The following is a 21,212-nucleotide window of genomic DNA, read 5'->3' as shown; positions in this document are numbered from 1 at the left end:
GATCCCAGACGTGGAAGAAATGTCTTAATCTAGCATAACGAACGGTTATTTTCATAAAAATAATACAATTTATATACTTTTTAATGTCAAACACTTGTCTTGTCTCTTCCTCTGCCTGAACTCTGTTTTTTTTTTCCGGTTCAGTTAGGGTATGTTGAAAAACACCCATCTCATGTTCTCCCTCATTCAGGCAGAGTAAGACAAGAGGAGCGTTTGAGAATAAAAAGTATTCAAATTGTATCAATTGTATCGATTGTTTTGTGAAAATTTAAGACCCTTCTTACTTGGCTGGTGTGACGCAGTCAAGGAGGAATCCGGAGGCGTGGGATCCATTTGCAACAACTTTATTTTAGAAACAAACGTAATCGGCAGGCTTAGGTCAACAACAGCGGACAGGTGTGGTGAAGGCAAAACAAACGGGGTAGTCAAAGTCCATGCAATAGGTCGGGGCTGGCGGCGTTCAAAAGGGATAGTCCAATGGAATAGCGAGGGTCGACAAAAGGCAGGCAGCAGAGTTTCACACACACGATAAACAGTCCGGTTGGCAACAGGTAAGCAGTCCGATAGAGAAACGCTCAGGATTGTTAGCATGACTAGCAAAACTTCGCGGGGAACCAGCCGGCGCAGCGCGCTGAAATGGCCGACAAACAGGAAGTGAACCGGAGGGACCCGGAACCGGAAGTGGAGCCCCAGGCACGGGATTATGGGGAATGTAGTGACTAGAACTCCGGTGACGGCTCCCGCTGGCTGGGAATGGAGGGGGCCACAGAGACCGTCCTTGTGACAGAGCCCCCTGCGAGTGCCTCCTGGCACGAGGAGGTAACCGGCGCGGGGTCTGCCCCTTCCGCGGGGTGCTGGTCGATCTGGGTGCGATGCGTGGAAGTCGGTGGCGAGAGCAGGATCGAGGATGTCCTCGGCGGGCACCCATGACCTCTCCTCGGGGCCGTAGTCCTCCCAGTCGACCAAATATTGCAGACGACCCCTCCGGCGCCGGGAGTCCAGAATGGTACTGACTCGATAGACCTCCTCGCCGTCGATGATCAGGGGGCAGGTCTCTGGGGCGGTCCCCTCTAGGTTCTCCCCTCCTCCCGGACGACCAGCGGGCTTTAACAAAGACATATGAAAAGTGGGTGAGATACGGTATTCAGGTGGGAGTTCTAGTCTAAATGATACTGGAGTTATTTGACGGAGGATTCTGAAAGGACCCACGTACCTGGGGCTGAGTTTTTTGCAGGGTAGACGAAGGCGCAAGTCCCGGGTGGAGAGCCACACCCACTGTCCTGGCTCGTAGGTGGGACCGACTCGGCGTCTACGATCAGCCTGGGTCTGCGTTCGTCGAACGGCCCGTTGCAGGTGGACATGGGCCCGGTTCCAGGTCTCCTCGCTCCGCTGAAACCAGGAGTTGACGGCAGGTAGGTCTGAAGGTTCCCCGGACCAAGGAAACAAAGGAGGCTGGAATCCAAGAGTGCACTGAAAGGGTGTGAGGTTGGTGGATGGTTTGCGTATGGAATTCTGGGCATACTCGGCCCATAGGAGGAAGCGACACCAGTCCTCCTGGTGGTCCTGACAGTAAGAGCGTAGGAACCTGGTCAATTCCTGATTTAACCTTTCGACCTGTCCATTGGCCTGGGGATGGTAACCTGACGTCAGGCTCACATTAACCCCCAGCAGGCGGAAAAAACTGGTCCATAGTCGAGAGGTGAACTGGGGCCCTCGGTCTGATACAATGTCCTCCGGTAGTCCGTAGAAGCGGAAGACGGAGTTGCAGAGAGCTTCAGCGGTCTCCATGGCGGAGGGCAGTTTGGGAAATGGGATAAATCGACAACCCTTGGAGAATCTATCAACAACCGAGAGGATGGTAGTCTGACCGTTGGAGGCGGGGAGATCGGTGATGAAATCTACCGCTATATGTGACCACGGACGGTTTGGTACCGGGAGAGGTTGTAGAAGACCAGCAGGTAATTGACGGGGGACCTTGGAGGTATTACATACTGAACAATTCTTAATGAACGTGATAGTGTCAGGGCGTAAGGTTTGCCACCAGAATCGGTTGCGGAGCAGGTCGATGGTGGCCTCGATCCCAGGGTGGCCGGAACTGGGGTTGGAGTGGACCTCTGATAGGACTCGGGAGCGTAGAGGGACCGGTACATAGGTTAGGTTAGCTGGGCAGTCATCTGGAGGAGGGTCCTGGGTATGACTTTCGGTGATCTCGGTCATGATGTCCCAAGCGACAGGAGCCAGGATGACGGAAGTGGGGATAATGGTTTCTGGTGTGGCAGGAGAGTGATCGGGTTCATGAATGCGTGACAGGGCGTCTGCTTTCGTGTTCTGTGAGCCGGGTCGATACGTTATGTCGAAGTGAAACCTGGTAAAGAACAGAGCCCATCTGGCTTGACGGTGGTTCAGAACCTTGGCAGTACGGATATATTCCAGGTTCCTGTGATCGGTCAGAATTGTGAAGGGATGTCGTGCGCCCTCTAGCCAGTGCCGCCATTCCTCGAGAGCGAGCTTAATGGCCAATAGCTCTCTGTTGCCTACATCGTAGTTGCGTTCGGCTGGACTGAGCTTATGGGAGAAAAAGGCACAAGGGTAGGTCTTGAGTGGTTGACCTTGGCGTTGAGAGAGTACTGCCCCCACACCGGTATTGGATGCATCCACCTCCACGAGGAAGGGAAGGTTGGGGTCTGGGTGGTGCAGGATGGGTGCGGTAGTGAATCTCTGTCGGAGTTCGTCATAGGCCTGAGCGGCGGCAGGCGTCCAGGTTAAGCGAGTGCTGCCTTGTTTTATCATAGATGAGAGTGGAGCTGCCACGGTGCTGAAGTTACGGATAAACCGGCGATAAAAGTTAGAAAAGCCCAGAAAACGCTGAAGTTCTTTAAGGGTTTTCGGGCGTGGCCAGTTGCGAACCGCATTAACCTTTGACTCATCCATGGCGACCCCCTCCGGGCTGATCACATAGCCGAGGAAGGTGATTCGTTCTTGGTGGAACTCACATTTTTCCTCCTTGGCGTACAGCTCATGCTTAACTAGGCGTTGAAGGACAGCCCGGACGTGCTGAACATGTTCTGAGTACGAGTTTGAGTAAATCAATATGTCGTCGATGTAGATAATAACCCAACGGTTCAACATGTCCCTGAAAACGTCATTGACGAAGGCCTGAAAGTAGGAAGGACTATTGGCCAGACCGAAGGGCATCACCCGGTACTCGTAGTGCCCGGTCGTAGTGGAAAAGGCCGTCTTCCACTCATCCCCCGCCCGGATTCTGATAAGGTTGTATGCAGATCGTAAATCGAGTTTGGTGTAAATCTTGGCGGCACGAAGCTGTTCTAGGGCTGGAGGGACTAATGGTAAGGGATAACGGTATTTGACAGTAATGTCGTTGAGGGCACGATAGTCAATACATGGGCGCAGGCCTCCATCTTTCTTTTTAACGAAGAAGAATCCCGCCGAGGCAGGAGAGGTTGATGGTCGAATGAAGCCCTTTGTAAGTTCCTCCTTGATGTATTGATTCATGGCCTCCGCTTCCGGCTGGGAGAGAGGGAAGATACGTCCTCTGGGAGGTATGGATCCAGGAAGAAGATCTATGGCGCAATCCCCTGGCCGGTGAGGTGGTAGCTGGGTGGCTTTAGTGGTACTGAAGGCCTCAAGGAGATCATGATATTCAGCAGGTATGGATTCCTGGAGTTTGGTTGATGCTGGTGTGGGGGCTGCGGGAGGGTCTGGCTGAGGATGATGTTGCGTGCAATGAGATGACCACTGAGTGATGGTACCTGAAGACCAGGAGATTACGGGTTCGTGTTGGTTGAGCCATGGGTATCCAAGGATGAGTGGTGTGCGAGGAGAGGAGATTATGAAGAAACGGATGGTTTCTTGATGCTGAGGTTCGAGACAGAGAGTGAGGTCGTCGGTGGTGTGCTCGACCCTTCCTGTTCCTAATGGTCTCCCGTCGAGGGCGGCCACTGCCACGGGCGAGGTACAAGAGAGAACAGGGAGGCAATTAGTTGCAACAAAGTCTCTATCAATGAAGTTTCCTGCGGCGCCTGAGTCAATTAACGCGGTAGTACGAATGGAAATGTCCTTAGTTTTAAGAATCGCAGGGACTACACAATGATTGAGAAGGACAGGGTCAGAACTCACCGAGGTGGGTGGACGAGGTGGTCGAGTGGGACAGGTGGCTCGGAGATGACCGGGTTGTCCGCAGTATAAGCAGAGGTGGTTCTTGATGCGACGCTCTCTCTCCTCCACTGTTAGCTTGGTTGCTCCCAACTGCATGGGTTCAGGGGCGGTCATGGTGGACGGTTGAGATGGGAGTAAGGGAGTGAAGGTACGAACAGGCTTACGGGCACGCATCACGTTATCAATACGGATTGAGAGGTCGATGTACTGATTGAGTGAAAGGCCCTCATCACGGCACGCTAGCTCTACCTGGAGGTCTGGATTGAGTCCCTTCCGATAATGCAGTTTCAGGGGTCCATCATTCCAACCGCTCTGAGCCGCCAGTGTGCGGAAATCCAGTGCATAATCAGCAGCAGTGCGTCGGCCCTGTTTTAATGCCATAATCTGTTCTCCTGCCTCGCTGCTCTCTGGGTTGGGTTGAAATACCGCCTTGAAACTCTGGAGGAATGTGGCAAACGAGGGAAAAGCTGGTCGCCCCAAATCCCAAACTGCGGTGGCCCACTCTAAAGCCCTCCCGGTCAGAAGAGAACAAATAAAGGCGATCTTACTTTCATCCGTCGAGTACAGATTGGGTTGCTGATTGACAAACAGGGTGCACTGGAGGAGGAATCCTTTACACTTGGATGGCGTGCCGTCGAACTTTTCTGGAAACGCTAGTCGAGGGCTCGCGGTAACTGCCGCGGCTGTTGCAGGCGGGTTAAACACCGGCGGAGAAACGGGGGGGTGTAGCGGCCTGTAGTCCCTGTATCGCTCGAACTAGCTGCTCCGTTAGCGTGGAGAGGTGATCCAATTGTTGCTGGTGACGTGTGAGCATAGATGCTTGAGCGGATACCTCTGACGCGATCTGGCTCGTTGTCGCTGGATCCGTTGGCGGCGAAGTTTTCTGTGACGCAGTCAAGGAGGAATCCGGAGGCGTGGGATCCATTTGCAACAACTTTATTTTAGAAACAAACGTAATCGGCAGGCTTAGGTCAACAACAGCGGACAGGTGTGGTGAAGGCAAAACAAACGGGGTAGTCAAAGTCCATGCAATAGGTCGGGGCTGGCGGCGTTCAAAAGGGATAGTCCAATGGAATAGCGAGGGTCGACAAAAGGCAGGCAGCAGAGTTTCACACACACGATAAACAGTCCGGTTGGCAACAGGTAAGCAGTCCGATAGAGAAACGCTCAGGATTGTTAGCATGACTAGCAAAACTTCGCGGGGAACCAGCCGGCGCAGCGCGCTGAAATGGCCGACAAACAGGAAGTGAACCGGAGGGACCCGGAACCGGAAGTGGAGCCCCAGGCACGGGATTATGGGGAATGTAGTGACTAGAACTCCGGTGACGGCTCCCGCTGGCTGGGAATGGAGGGGGCCACAGAGACCGTCCTTGTGACAGCTGGGATTGTTTACAACTGCATTTGGGATTGTTTGAAGTCGCATTTAAACTGCATTTTGGAAGTTCAAACTCGGGGCACCAGTCCATTATATGGAGAAAAATCCTAAAATGTTTTCCTCAAAAAACATAATTTCTTTATGACTGAAGAAAGAAAGACATGAACATCTTAGAAGACAAGGGAGTGAATACATTATCTGTATATTTTTGTTCTGGAAGTGGAGTTCTCCTTTAAATTGGTCGTTTATCAGCAGAAAGTGGTCAAATACAAATCACAAATGCAGAGAAACTTGTTCTCCAACTTTACTGAAAATTTTGGAAAAATCTAGATCTTTTTTTTTTTTTTTGCTGGTACAGTACCTTCAGCATGTTTTTTGTGTTTGCACATCTACTGTATGTCATGCACTGAGTTAAAATCTCTGTTGTAATTAAGCTGAATGTAATCAGATATAATGATTATTTTTGGACAACACTAGTTGAGCTGGACTTAAATGAGACAAGTGAGCGAGCCCTACACCAGCAGGATCTTCATAGATCTGTGTCTCTGGTAGTGGGAGGTTGTCTGTCAGTGTGGATCGAGTGGACTCTAATGAGGGGCTCGTTGCCGTCCTCCTGACAGCCTCAATCTCAGAGAGCACTAACAAGATGGCCACCTGATGCAATCATATTCTGATTCAGTGACAGAGCCCCAAAGTCCATCCTAATGTCGCAGTCTTGTGGCAATAATGCACATTGCTGTGGTGACACCTTAAGAACCCACTCACTCATGTTGTAGTATTCATCACACAAGTTAATTCAGCTGCACCTACATGCTGCTTGGTGTCGCAAGTTCAGTCTAATTTAGATTTAAAAACAATTTAAAATGGGTAATTAAATTTACACAATTTCTGAAGCAGTTACAATGCATGAATATTAATTAGGCCATGCTGACATTGCTAGGTAACAGAGTTGAAAACATTTCACTCAATGTTTAATGTCAACTACCTGAAGAGTTGTAAACTGTAAAATGCCCCATTACAGGATTAGGTCACTCCCAAAATCCTGCAGATTCTTCAGTTTTCAGTGTCTTTTGCATATTTGAACTCTTTCCAGCAGTGACTGTATGATTTTGAGATCCATCCTTTCACACTGTGGACAACTGAGGGACTCAAACACAACTATTAAAAAAGGTTCAAACATTCACTGATGCTCCAGAAGGAAACACGATGCGTTAAGAGCCGGGGGGGTAAATACTTTTGAACAGGATGAAGATGTCCAATTTTTTCTTATTTTGTTGAAGTATCATTTTTTTTTTCTGTTTAGTACTGCCCTTTGGAAGCAACAGAAGATACTTGCATGTTTCCCAGAAGAAACATTTACACAATTTACCTTAATCTTCATATTCAAAAAGTTTTCACCCCCCGCTCTTAATGCATCATATTTTCTTCTGAATGTTTGAACCTCTTAAATAGTTGTGTCTCAGTCCCTCAGTTTAACTGTTCAGAACAAACAAGGGACTCATGAACAACCATCACAAAACAAAAAAACAGTCATAGATCATCCAGGTAACCACACACAGTATTAAAAACCAAGGGTTCCCAGGCTTTAATAATTTCAGCTATTTTTTGGTCTGGTGGACTATATGTAAACATCTTTTATGTAAAATATCTTACTCAGAACAGTACTAAATAAAAATTAACATGCATTTTGTATGATCTCTCTTATTTTGTTAAACTTATTTACATTTTCACAGATTCTGTGAGGGGTTCCCAAACTTTTACATAAAACTGTATATAAAATGATGTACTAATAAGCAAATTAATAAATACAAACCATTAAAATGATATATATTTTTATCAATCATCACCATTTTTTGGCATATATTTTTTGGAAATGTCTGATCCAAATTATAGCACATTGTCATATATTTTGTTTTAATAATGCAATATATAATTTAAAAGACATGAATTATCATATTTTAACAGAAAAATACTATGGAATATAAAGGCTATCATCAACTGTTTGAGAGAAGAAAGAACTTCATACAGGTTAGAAGCAATATGAGGGTGAGTAAATAATGACAGAATATCAATTTTTTTGGTGAACTATTCCTTTAAAAAAGTTTAGCCAATCAAGCAGCTTTGGGGACCAATTGGTTTAGGTTTCTGCGGGTGGACAGGATTGTGCATGGCAACTGTTTTGAAAAAAATATGTGTTTATCAGCTGACTACTTCCAGTTTAGAGCCTCCACCTGGTTTTGGGGCCCCTGGTTGGGGCTAATTGTGTTCTTGTTAGCAAAGTTGTATTGAGGTATCAGTACATGAAATTTGTTGAATCTTACCCAAATGACTCCATCTCCACATGTACCCTCTAAAACACGTGCTGTTAAATGAAGGACTTCATCGTCAGCACATCACGACTAATTAGCCTCCCTCCGCTAGCCACGCTCACCTAGCACTACAGAAAGTCAAGGGCCTCTGTCAGCAGTTTATGAACATGTGTTAGGCAGCCCAGACGCTCATTAGCCAGTGCTAGAGTTGGCACTCACAGCTGCAGTCCGGTCTACACAGCGCATGCCAAAGTACATTCATCTTTGCTGTGATTATCACAATGTGTACATGTTTAGCAAGGATGAACGAGCATGTTAAAAATGGCAATGTCACCTTACGTTTGTTTTATTTGACCTAGAGACATTTTTCATGCAAGAGAGGAGAAAATGTCAATTTTGGCTCATCTTCTTAAAATGTGGCAGAGGAACGTGTGTGTTTTGCATTCACCACTGATTTCCCTTTTCGCACATTCTCATTTATATTTATCGTGGCATAACAGGCATGACCTTGCTGATGTAACGGCATTACGGTTTGGTGCTAGTGGGCACTGATGATCCATTTGTTTACCGTTATATGTGAGTATGTGAGGGAGAATAGCAAGGCTCTTCGTCCTCTGCCAAATGCGCTGCCAGTTGGTCGGTGTAGTTCGAGAGAGAGAAACTGACCCGAGAGAGCGTTTTTGTGCTCGTGCCAAGCCTGTAGCGGGTAGAGCGCCAGGCTGGCCCGCACTTTACGGACTGGTGTTAACAGTGTTCTCTCAACACCGGGAAGGCATGATAAAGTCCCACCGCTGGGAATGACTATTTCTGTCTATATCAAGGAATGATGCTGTGTGAGTGAGATATGTGGTGCTGGCTGCCCCCCTAAAGGGACGTCTGTCTGCTCTCTGGAAAATATTGTTTATTGAATCGTCTTCAGACCTCCTGTGCAGGTAAATAACCGAGCACTGACACTGTGATCTCACCCAGAACAACTGATGGCTAAATCACAAAATACCACTTGTTAATATCTCTTCCCTTCACATGAAGCCTTTTATTTTAACGCTAGTCCATGGATGGATTTTTAAGTTGTAATAAGATTGCATTTATTTTCTCTTATGAGGCTGGAACAAAGCTCAGCGGTGTTTGGATCATTTTGCGTATGTTCTTGTTCTTAACTAGCCAATTAATTTTGACCACCTGGAGTTTGAGAAATAAGTTAAAATATAAAATGCCTTCAAAAAGTATTTGGACCTGGAAGTCATAATTATAGCATTAATTATAATTCATCTGTTATCATTTCATCAAATATAATTAATCTTTTAATTATTTAAGTCAAATATATTTCACATATTCATTGCTTTTATATATAGACTATGATTTAATAAAAAACAGATTTTGTTGTTTAGTTAAACTTCTTCAGTTCTTCAGTTAGTGTTAGTGGCACCAGCCCATGTGTTTCTTCAGTTACTCGTGGCATTTCTCGATGTTTAGAGTTCAGTGTCGCACATAGATTGCACTCGACTGTGTATTCTTATCCTTTTTTCTGATGAGCTGAAAATAACGTGAGTGTGTCCGTTTCACATATGTGGAATCTGTCTCTGCAGTCGTCTCAACCATTAAATTCCAGCAGCAGGAAAGAGACTAACTATTTTACCCACAGAATTTTTTCTCTGCTGCTGTTTTGCAGTGTTGGCAAATTCACCACTTAATTTTGAGCTCAAATATGTTGTTGTAACTTGTAATAAACTCAGATTGTAATGAGTACAGTATTACCCAACTTTTATTAGTAATGCATTATATAGTTGCGTTACAGCAAAAAGTAATATGCTAATGTATATTTTGCATGTAAGTCATTACATTTGTAATGCGTTACTTCCAACACAATTTTTGAATGTCTTTAAAGTGAGGTCAGATTTACCATTGTTCAGCACATCAGGGTTATTATTGTTAACTAAAACTAAAACCATGAAAAAAAATGCCAAAAATGACACTTGACTTTTCTGACTTTTTCAGAATTGTGTGATATAGACTCACAATTACAAAAAATAAAGTCAGAATTGCACGATAAAAAATCACAATACTTATTTTTCTCGCAATTCTGACCTTTTCCTTACAATTTTAAGTTTATATCTCACAATTCGGACTCTGTATTACATTTCTGACTTCTTTCTCGCAATTCCAGGTTAATGTCTCGCAATTCTTATTTTTCTCCCAATTGCGAGTTTATCTTGCAATTCTGACTTTTTCTTGCAATTGCAAGTTTATATCTTGCAATTCTTTTTTTTCTCACAATGGCGAGTTTATATCTCACAATTCTGACTTTTTTCCTCGCAATTGTGAGTTTATATCTTGCAATTTTGGCTTTTTTCTTGCAATTGCGAGTTTGTCTCGTAATTCTAACTTTTTTCCTTGCAATTTCAAGTTTATATCTTACAATTCAGACTTTTTTTTCTCGCAATTGCAAGTTTATATCTTGCAGTTCTGACTTTTTTTTCCACAATTGCGAGTTTATATCTCGTAGTTCTGACTTTTTTTCCTTGCAATTGCAAGTTTATATCTCGCAATTTTGACTTTTTGTGTAGCAATCCTGAATTGTTTCTCACATCTGAGAGTTTATATCTGCTAATAATACTACAAAATTTGGACTTTTTTCCTTGCAATTACGATTCTATATCTCGCAATTTTGACTTTTTTCTTGCAGTGGAGAGTTCATATCTTGCAATTCACTTTTTTTCTCAATTGTGAGTTTATGTCTCGCAATTCTGACTTTTTTCCTCACAATTGCGAGTTTATATTTCACAGTTCTGACTTTTTTCTCACAACTGCGAGTTAAATCTCGCAATTCTTTTTCTATCACAGTTGCAAATTTATATCTTGCAATTCTGACTTTTTTTCCTCGCAATTGCAAGTTTATATTGTCCTGAATTGTTTCTCACATCTGCAAGTTTGTATTTGCCAATACTGACTTTTTTTCTTACAATTGTGAGTTTATATCCTGCAATTTGGACTTTTTTCCTTGCAATTACGATTTTATATCTCGCAATTTTGATTTTTTCCTTAAATTAACTAATAAATAAATCTTAATAAAAATGATACAGACCAAAAAAATGGCAAAACAACACAATTACTAAAACAGAAAATATAAAATGAATAGAAAAATAATTTTTGCTGAAGAACTATAGTTTTTGCTGAAAATTACACATTTGAAAACATATCAGAATATCAAACCAAGTGCTATTTATTAAATATAATAAATAAGAATAGCACAAACCTACTTTTCATTAAGACTATAATAGGGTTCATTAACATCAGTTAATTGGGTATCATAAAGAAACAATGAACAGCATTTTCTTTACAGCATTTAATGTAGGTTAATTTATTTATAACTACATTATTGTTCATTGGTAATTTGTGTTAGTTCATATTAATGTAAACTTTTTTGCAATTTGCGTTCACTAGTAAGAGTCTGAAGAAATGTAACGGTTTAATTTTCTCTTCAAAATATGTACTCGTAAATTAAAAGTCCACAGACATTTATACTCAAGTAAAGTAGAAATATTGCAAAACCCTACTTAAATACAGTAATAAAGTATTTTGTACTTTGTTACTATATACCTCATTGGTTAGCTAGCAGTCATACATTAGTATCACTGTTGTATTTGTATTATTTTCCGAGTGCAGTGAACAAAAGCAATAAAATGTGGTATATATTTCTAAAATATGTAGTGTGTGTGTGTGAGTGGTAAGAGAGAGAAATAATTAATGTGGTGGAACAAAACAATTGTTCTGCATGTGAGTGGAGGATTTTTTTTCATGCTGTACTGTAATTGTTGAATGTGATCGCATTATGAAATGGGTTCAATTACAGTGCTGGAAAAGTCAATCTGCCACATTAGCATACCTAACACACACTGAAAATCTGATCCAGATGACACACACGCACGCACACACCTTCCTCATAGATAGCCAGAAATCAATTTAATAGAATCTCTTTTCAATGTTTATACACAACATGGCTTCCTTTCAGTGATTTTATGTTTTTGCTGTATGTTAAAAACATCTAAAGAGGACTATGACCTTTACTTTCATGTTTTACTCATAGACGATGTGCATGGGTATAAATTAACATTCACTAAGTGTTTTTTGACTGAAATACTTGAACTGATCTGTGATTGCTAAAGCACATTAAAGCTGTGTTATCAAATATGAATGTTCTTTGTGAATCTCTTTACCTTGATCCAGGGGCCTCTAACATCAAACTTAGATGAACAGTCCTGAATGAAAGAAAAAGCTTTACTGTATTTTCAGCCGTATTTGTAAATGTCACTCAGTCGTAGAGTATTAAATAAAACTGATACAGTTAATTAGCTTCTTGATTAAGTGCATCAGCCTAATGAACTAATGTCAACAGTTATTTCTGTCAAAAAAAAAAAAATAGTTTTGTGAAACATTTCATGAAAGATCTTTCATAAAACCTTTGAAGAGTAGATCTTGGTGCAGATTCAAACTTTTATTCTTTCCATTTCCAGGTCAACGCGGGACAGTGAAGATGACGATGATGAAGAGCGGAGAGGAAAGACGTGTACTCTACAGTACCAGAGGGCCATGGTGCGTGTGCTCACACATTTTGTGGCTGAATCTTCCGAGACACGGGGTCAGGTGACCCACATGCTGGGCAGCGATTGGCAGGTGGATATTACGGAGCTAGTCTGGGACTTCCTGAAGGTAGAGAACCCACGAATTGCCAGGCTGAGAGAAGGACGTGTTTTGGAGGGCATGGACACGGGCATGACCAGCATTCAGGTGTGTATATTATTTTCAATATTTGAAAACTGTTTATTTGCCAATTCAAAGTCATGTTGTGTGACCAAAATTCATGGAGAAAAACAAAATAGGAAATGGTATCATAGAGAGGATTCCCACAGACCCTCATGATCAGTGATGGGAATAACAGCGTTATAAATAAACACCATTACTAATGGCATTACTTTTTTCAGTAACAACTAATCAAACGAATTACTGTTTCCCCCACTACAACGGCATTACTGACAATAAAATGCGGCGTTACTACAATTGAGCTCACTGAAGTGGTTTTCATCCGAGTAGGCTCTCTCTCAGCCATAGGACCTGCAAAGCTGTTCATTGAAGCTCATGTTGGTATCATACAAATCAAAAAAATCAGAGAATTTTTTTTTCAACGTGACTTACTTAATTTATAAGTAGACATTTCATACTTTCTATACATGTATTTCTCATATCTGTGCAGGTATTCGCTCAGATTCAAATTGTTTTATTTACGTGTCTGTGAAGAGAGGTGACGGAGACCCAGACGGTAGAGAGCGCACCCTGTTTATTTTCTTTATTTTACAAAAGCAAATTGTTTTGTTGTTATTATGACTATACACAAGTAAAGGTAGTGCTGTTTCAAACAATGCCTTATTCTTATCTGTATGTTAAAAAATGAGAAGTATTTTTAGTTCTTTTCACGGTCATCAAGAAAAAACGAGACAGACCGCACCGCACAGAGAGTTTAACAGTGTTGCCGTGGGATGTTTTTCATGTCCACGGGTTGATATTTAGCCCCTGGAAGGTGTCTCTCACATTGTCCCACAGCAACATTAAAATAGTGTAGATTAGTGTACAATGATTTATTAATTTAACATTTAATATTGGGAGCATCCAAGTTATTTGACATAGTTGAACATTTTTTAAAAAAGTCACACAATAGTTACTTTCCCTGGTAATTAGTTACTTGTATAATGATGTAATTCAGTTACTAACTCAGTTACTATTTGTGAGAAGTAACTAGTAACTATAACTAATTACTTTTTTAAAGTAAAATGCCCAACACTGTTCATAACTGTTTGTCATTAAATTACTAAGTCTCCTAAAATTAAAATGTGTAAAAAAAAATGTTTTTTACACTGAAAAATACACTTAAAAGCTTAAATATGTTTTTACATTTTAGTTTATGGTTCACCCAAAAATAAAAGTTTTCTCTCTTCAGGCCATCCAAGATGCAGATAAGTTTGTTTCTACATCAGAACAGCTTTGGAGAAATGTAGCATTACTTTACTTGCTCACCAATGAATCCTCTGCAGTGGATGGGTACCGTCAGAATAAAACATCACAATAATTTACAAGTAATTCACACCACTCCAGTCCATCAGTTAATGCCTTGTGAAGTGAAAGCGGTGTGTTTCTAAGAAACAAGTCCATCAAAACATTTTAACTTTGTATTGTCGCTTAAATATACCTAATCCATAACAACTCTTTCTTCAGTTAAAAAGTCAATCAAAATCCACATGTTTGTTTAGAAATGTTTTGGATAGAGAAATTCAATTTAGAGAACTTCTGATTTAGAGAAAACTGCTTTTCGACTGGAGAATGTGATATTATGGATTAGAGAACTCATATTTTAACTGGAAGCAACAGTTTGAAGTTAAAATTGTCTTATTAATGGGATTTTTTATTACAAAAAAATGTCAATGGGGTCATGTGGACTTGACTGGAGTGGTGTGGATTATGTGTAGATTATTGAGATGTTTTTAGCAGCGGTTTGGGCTTTCATTCCGGTGAGCAAGTGATGCAATACAAATTTTTTCTGATCAAGAACAGATGACTAAGATCTACATCTTAGATGACCTGAGGATGAGTAAACTAAAAAAAAAAAAAAAAAAAAAAATATTAGAATTTTGGGGTGAACTACACTGATCAAAATTATAAACGCAACACGTTTGTTTTTGCCCCCATTTTTCATGAGCTGAACTCAAAGATCTAAGACTTTTTCTATGTACACTAAAGGCCTATTTCTCTCAAATATTGTTCACAAATCTGTCTAAATCTGTGTTAGTGGGCACTTCTCCTTTGCCGAGATAATCCATCCACCTCACAGGTGTGGCATATCAAGATGCTGATTAGACAGCATGATTATTGCACAGGTGTACCTTAGGCTGGCCACAATAAAAGGCCACTCTAAAATGTGCAGTTTTATCACAAGGCACAATGCCACAGATGTCGCAAGTTTTGAGGGAGAGTGCAGTTGGCATGCTGACTGCAGGGATGTCCACCAGAGCTGTTGCTCATGAATTGAATGTTTATTTCTCTACCATAAACTGTCTCCAAAGGTGTTTCAGAGAATTTGGCAGTACATCCAACAGGCCTCACAACTGCAAACCATGTGTAACCACACCAGCCCAGGACCTCCACATCCAGCATCTTCACCTCCAAGATCGTCTGAGATCAGCCACCCGGACAGCTGCTGCAACAATCGGTTTGCATAACCAAAGAATTTCTGCACAAACTGTCAGAAACCGTCTCAGGGAAACTCATCTGCATGCTCGTCATCCTCAACGGGGTCTCGACCTGACTGCAGTTTGTCTGCGTAACCGACTTAAGTGGGCAAATGCTCAGTGTCTGGCACTTTGGAGAGATGTTCTCTTCACGGATGAATCCTGCTTTTCACTGTACAGGGCAGATGGCAGACAGTGTGTATGGTGTCGTGTGGGTGAGCGGTTTGCTGATGTCAACATTGTGGAGTTATGGTATGGGCAGGCGTATGTTACGGACAACGAACACAGGTGCATTTTATTGATGGCATTTTGTATGCACAGAGATACTGTGACGAAATCCTGAGGCCCATTGTTGTGCCATTCATCCATGACCATCACCTCATGTTGCAGCATGATAATACATGGTCCCATGTTGCAAGGATCTGTACACAATTCCTGGAAGCTGAAAACATCCCAGTTCTTGCATGTCCAGCATACTAACCAGACATGTCACCCATTGAGCCTGTTTGGGATGCTCTGAATCGGTGTATACGACAGCATGTTTCAGTTCCAGTCCAATATCCAGCAACTTCGCACAGCCATTGAAGAGGAGTGGACCAACATTCCACAGGCCACAATCAACAACCTAATCAACTCTATGCGAAGGAGATGTGTTGCACTGCGTGAGGCAAATGGTGGTCACACCAGATACCAGATACTGACTGGTTACTTGTTTTTCGGACCCATCAAGTTCCATCACTGTACCATGGTACTCCTAGTATACTTTTTCTGCAAGGCTGAACACAGCCAACACTTAAGATATTACCTTTTTCCGCAGCTGACTTATCTTCACGAAAGTGGGCTGATATTGCAGCGTACATGGTGTCTGAGGAGGTGTTAGTCATCTGGATTTATTTTGTTTTTCCTGTCTGCTTTGAGACCAGATACCTAATATGTGCTCGTCTGCAGTGAAAGTGTGGGCAGGCAGGAGACTGTCTGTAACACCTTTTTATTGCATCAATCACTAGACGGGTTTACAGCTCCGTGTTTTTGATATTTCTCCCTGTAATTGGAGATAATCCCCATGGGCAGCGCTGTCTCCACCAACCCAGATTGCTCATGATCCTTGTATTTAATAATGTGCTTTTGTGTGTATGCTCTGCTCTAGGTTCTGTCCCCACTGTCAGACTCCATCCTGGCAGAGAAGGCGGTGAGGGTTGTGGATGATCGAGTGACCATCACTGAACTGGGCCTGCAGTTGGTCAGCGGTCTCACACTCAACCTGCAGCTCAGCACAGGAAGTAACCGAGCCATCAGCGCAACGGCTACCACGCAGGAAGTGCTCAGCAATCCTAAACAGGTACTTTTAAAGCACAAAGCCAAAATATTCACCTTTTTCCTGAACAAAGTTTGCTAGTTAAAAGGAAATATATAGAAAATCTACAAATTAGAGAAAAATATCTGTGACATATGCTAAAACAATTTTGTTGACTACAAAGCTATAGAACTGAGCCATTTTTAGTCTCCTGTTTGGTGTGCATTTCATGCTCCACTTGCATTCACCAACAGTAGTCCATTATATAATGACACCTTTGAAACTCACCGCAATTCGCTTCTTCTATAGCAGCCTATTAAGGAGCGTTTTTCTACATTGGTCATTTGTTGCACAAGTGTGATGTATAACCTAGGGATGAAAGTAACTATGGTTGCCCATGGTTACATCTGCCATGCTTAATTATGGCTTTGTTAATAGACTCCGAAAAGGTGGTGAATGTGCAGTGCCTCAGTACCTGGACTCAATATAATTATCTTCTAGTTGACAGTCTTAATCAATATGACACACCTCAGTTTAGCAGCAGCGCAACGCTGTTAGCTCAATCCTTTCAATTAAGCAAGACATACGTGTGTTTGTGTGTCTCAGAGGCACTGTTAATTCTTGTGGAACTTGGTATGATAATACATTTTAGGGCCATTCTACAGAATTGGTGCAGACTGCTGTTCCACAACTAAAAACACATTTAAAAAGCATTTAAGTATTCAAATCGTAGATGTTTACTAAGATTATTATTAATTAAAACACACAATAATATTTAAAATATCAGTAAGCTTAATACATATAAAATCACCATTTAGTGAGTACTTTCAATTGGGAGCTGGCTGTCCCGAACCCTAACCCCTACATTTTAACTTTATGTAAAAAATGTGCCCCGCATTTTCAGGTCACTACCGAAACAGTGTGAGTTTTAGTCCATTGGCTGAGGCTACTTTTAACTACACCTCTACATTTATGATTAGGAAATATTTAGATGTCCTTCTGTCTCATAGCTGCATGGTAAGATAGACCCCATCATTTTGAGGTAAATGTGTTCAAAAATATGACAAATCTGTGTGTAACTTTAAAGAATGTCACTAATGAAACCATTTTTCTATATTTAAACACACTTTTTTTAGTTTTTATGTACAATTGTTCAGAACTGTGCCAGATAACCGTAGGCTAGGTTTTGAGCTATAGGTTCAAAAGTATCTCAAATTGTGAAGTTGGTGAAGTTTTGGTAGTGACATCATCCGTTTTTTGGGTGTTACTCCATAAAATTGTCACTACTGTAACAGTCATGACCGAAACATGTAATCAAATTTTAGCACAGTTAGGCAAATGCTTTGTATTTTAGTATGTTTTAGTATGTGGGTTAAAATTCTGTAATGTGATGTGGTCCGAAAATGTGCAGTCACATCTGAAACATGGAATGTTTTGTCAAAACAGTATACTGAAGTATCAATGTAAATACAAACTAATGAATCCTTATGTCTGAAATCAGTATGATCAACTTTTTGCCTTTTACAAAAAAAAAAAAAAAAAATCTAATAAATCATACTTGAAATATTGTTGTACTTGTAATTGATTTACCTCTGAAAACTTTTTAATGAAATAGAAAAAAGATATATTTACAAGGAAGATAAAAGCAAAATCCTAATAGGTCAAGATAACTCTTCTTATTAAATTATATATTACTGGTTTTCGGTAGTGACGAATTAGGGGAGAGGGCAAATATTCCAAAACTTTCTGAAAATACAATATGAGAATTAACTGCACAATTACTAGAAATGTGTACCTTGGATATTATACAATTTGCATACATACAAAATTGGTGGGGGAAAAAAAGACACTTTTTTTTTTCCCCAAGACAATTCTGTAGAAAGGCCCAGAGATGTTTTTCATGCAAACATGAATTCCAAGGAAGTTTCAGACTATATTCTTCCTCATCTTTATGCACAATTACCACTAAAACTGATTCAAAACCTAGCAAGCTGCCTATTTTCTACAAAGGCAGCATCCTAAATGGTATTTTACACTATATGCGATTTTGCGCTTTTATTGTGATCTTGCCATCTCTCATGTGCACAGCCATTTTTCCACACATGTGAGCAACAAGCTGTAACGGTTATCTTTCATGGTGTGCAGCATTGTCCCCAATCTGCGGTTTACCACGTGTCTCCTATTGAAAATGAACTGAAAATAACAGATGGTGTGCACCATGTAAAATGTGCCTAAAATGGCCCATAAATGGCTGATTTGGTACACTCACAGACAGTGACTCTGCTACAAACAAAAGTGCGTATCACACAAACAGTGTTTCTCAAATTATGCTCACAGATATGTGTTAATATATTGTATGTGACAAAGTTTCTGGGGGATTTAATTACCATATTTTGAGCACTGGGTCAAAATTGCAACCTGATCTCATGACGAAAACGCACCTGTGGGAACTTATTTGCAAGATGCGAAATACATATCTGCATTTCGTGACATATTTGATGTGAAATGTCCACTGAGTGGCACTAAAAGAGAGTTTGTGTTTTTTCCCCAGAACAGATGAATGTACATATGGTACGTTTTGTGTGACGTTGGTTTTGTACGTATCACCGCGGTTCTGACTTGAGTGGCGCTATAACTCTAATGCTCCGTGATGTTTTAAAATGACATACCATCTGCACTATGCCTAAACCTACCTGATAGTATGAACAAAAGCGAATGTGACGTAAAAATGTAATCATAAGCAGTCATTTTAGCTTGTTTTTTGATCTTTCAGTTCTTTCATTGTGAGTCATGTTTTTCACAAGATTCGTACCCAAGGATTCCGTGCCGGCTGAGCTACCGAGCAAGCTTGTTATATCTGGAAAGCAAAACATATGGAACTGTAATCATAACTGTGTACAAAAACAATTACAAATGCTTGCTGTTTTACAGAATGTGGAAAATGTACTACATAAATAAACTTGGGCACCAATACCTCTCTCAAATCCAAACGTGTGGTTTATGCATGTTTTGCATGCTTGACATTAATTGCGTTATACAAGTCACTTTGAAATATAAGATAACAAAATAATAATAATTTAGGCATTCATTGTGAAAGATATGTTCTGACTAAATTTTTAATCACAGCAAATATCAGCATAGGAATCTCCAGTGATAAAATGACAAATAAGCTGACATAAAGCGTCGCATTAATTCATACCAAACAAGTCCATCTTCCAAGAATGCTGGCCATCAGAAGGGTGATAAAAATGTAATTAAATCAGATATATTTTACAGCAACAACAACAAAAATCAACTAAAACAAATCCAGAATATAAAAACATGCTGCAAAATCCCTCTGGCGCTCACAGTATGCTTTTAAAGTATTACAGATATCATTATGACCTCCCTCATTTGCCATCTCAGTGCATGATTAGAGTGCTCTGAGAGTTTCCCCTCCCCCGTAGAAGGATTTGTAGCATTATTCGCGGACAGCGAGCATTGATGTCTTGGTAAGTGAAGAGCTTAAGACGCTTGTGTATTGCAAATCCCTATATGCAGCCTCATATCCGTAATAGCACTGTGTTATCTCCTCATATCTTTTAATCTGACTCCTTCTGACCCACCAAGTAGAGCAGAGACCACTCTGATCTCATGGCCTACATTAAAGGATTGTTGTGTGGAGTTGCACACAGTATATTAGTAAAGTAACACGCAGTGACACATGGGCTCCACCATAAAATGAGGAAGCCAACTCATTGTTTACTGCCTACATGAGCACACTACATAGACCTGATGAGTAGCCACTCACACGCCAGTAGTACATAATTAACTTTTAAAATTGTTCAAATCCACTCCCCAATCACATGCATTAATGGTCATTAAACTGCTTTGTTTTTATTTTAAAAGAGTTTTTGTACTAATGATATGATTTAAAGAATTAGTTCACTTCCAGAACAAACATTTCCTCATGAATTCCCCACTCTCATGTCATCCAAGATGTTTTTGTCTCTCTTTGTTCAGTCGAAAATAAATTACGAAAAGTAATCCAGGATTTTTCTCCATATAGTGAATTTCAATGGGGATCAACAGGTTGAAGGTCCATATTGCAGTTTTTAATGCAGCTTCAAAGGGCTCTATACGATCCCAGCCGAGAATTAAAGTTCTTAGCTAGCAAAAGATCGTCCATTTTCTAAAATAAATAAATAAATAAATAAAAATGTCTATACTTTTTACCCACAAATGTTCATCTTGCACTAGCTTTGCAATACGCATGCAAAAAGGTAGGGTAGGGCAAAAAACTCCATCTCATTTTCTCCTCCAACTTCAAAATCATCCAATTGTTTTACATTTTTTGTAAAGGCTGTTTGACTTTCTTTGCATGTTCGCTTTGTAAACACTGGGTAAACACTTACATCATGTGTGACCTTTCAAACTTGACTACGTAATGCGTGAAGTCGAGCTAGTGCAAGACAAGAATTTGTGGTATATATATATATATATATTTTTTTTTTTTTTTTTTTTTTTTTTTGAGAAAATGGCCAATCATTCCGCTAGATAAGCCCCTTGGGATCATGTAAAGCCCTTTGAAGCTGCACCGAAACTGTTTGGATCTTGTTGGTCCACAATGAAGTCCACTAAAATGGAGAAAATCCTGGAATCCTATTCTCAAAAAACTTCATTTCTTTTCGACTGAAGAAAGAAAGATATGAAAATCTTGGATGACATAGGGGGTAAGTAAACTAACAGGATGTTTTTTTTTTTTTTTGGAAGTGAAATTTTGTCACTTGCAACATCAAGATGAA

General features: G+C 40.9%; 1 protein-coding gene across 2 annotated transcripts in view; it reads left to right on the top strand.

Annotated features, from left to right (window-relative positions):
* Positions 1 to 21,212, top strand: part of si:dkeyp-14d3.1 (transmembrane protein 132C) — a 308,473-nt gene that overhangs the window by 283,798 nt on the left and 3,463 nt on the right. For both annotated transcript variants that reach the window (XM_051117432.1, XM_051117433.1), the window contains 2 exons: positions 12,372 to 12,645; positions 16,282 to 16,473. In XM_051117432.1, the coding sequence (XP_050973389.1) occupies positions 12,372 to 12,645; positions 16,282 to 16,473 (466 nt within the window). The remainder of the gene's footprint in view (positions 1 to 12,371; positions 12,646 to 16,281; positions 16,474 to 21,212) is intronic.

Source organism: Labeo rohita, chromosome 8, assembly GCF_022985175.1.
Source record: "Labeo rohita strain BAU-BD-2019 chromosome 8, IGBB_LRoh.1.0, whole genome shotgun sequence".
NCBI lineage: Eukaryota > Metazoa > Chordata > Actinopteri > Cypriniformes > Cyprinidae > Labeo > Labeo rohita.
Note: the sequence above shows the minus strand (reverse complement) of the source record. Positions and strands in the feature narration are given on the sequence as shown.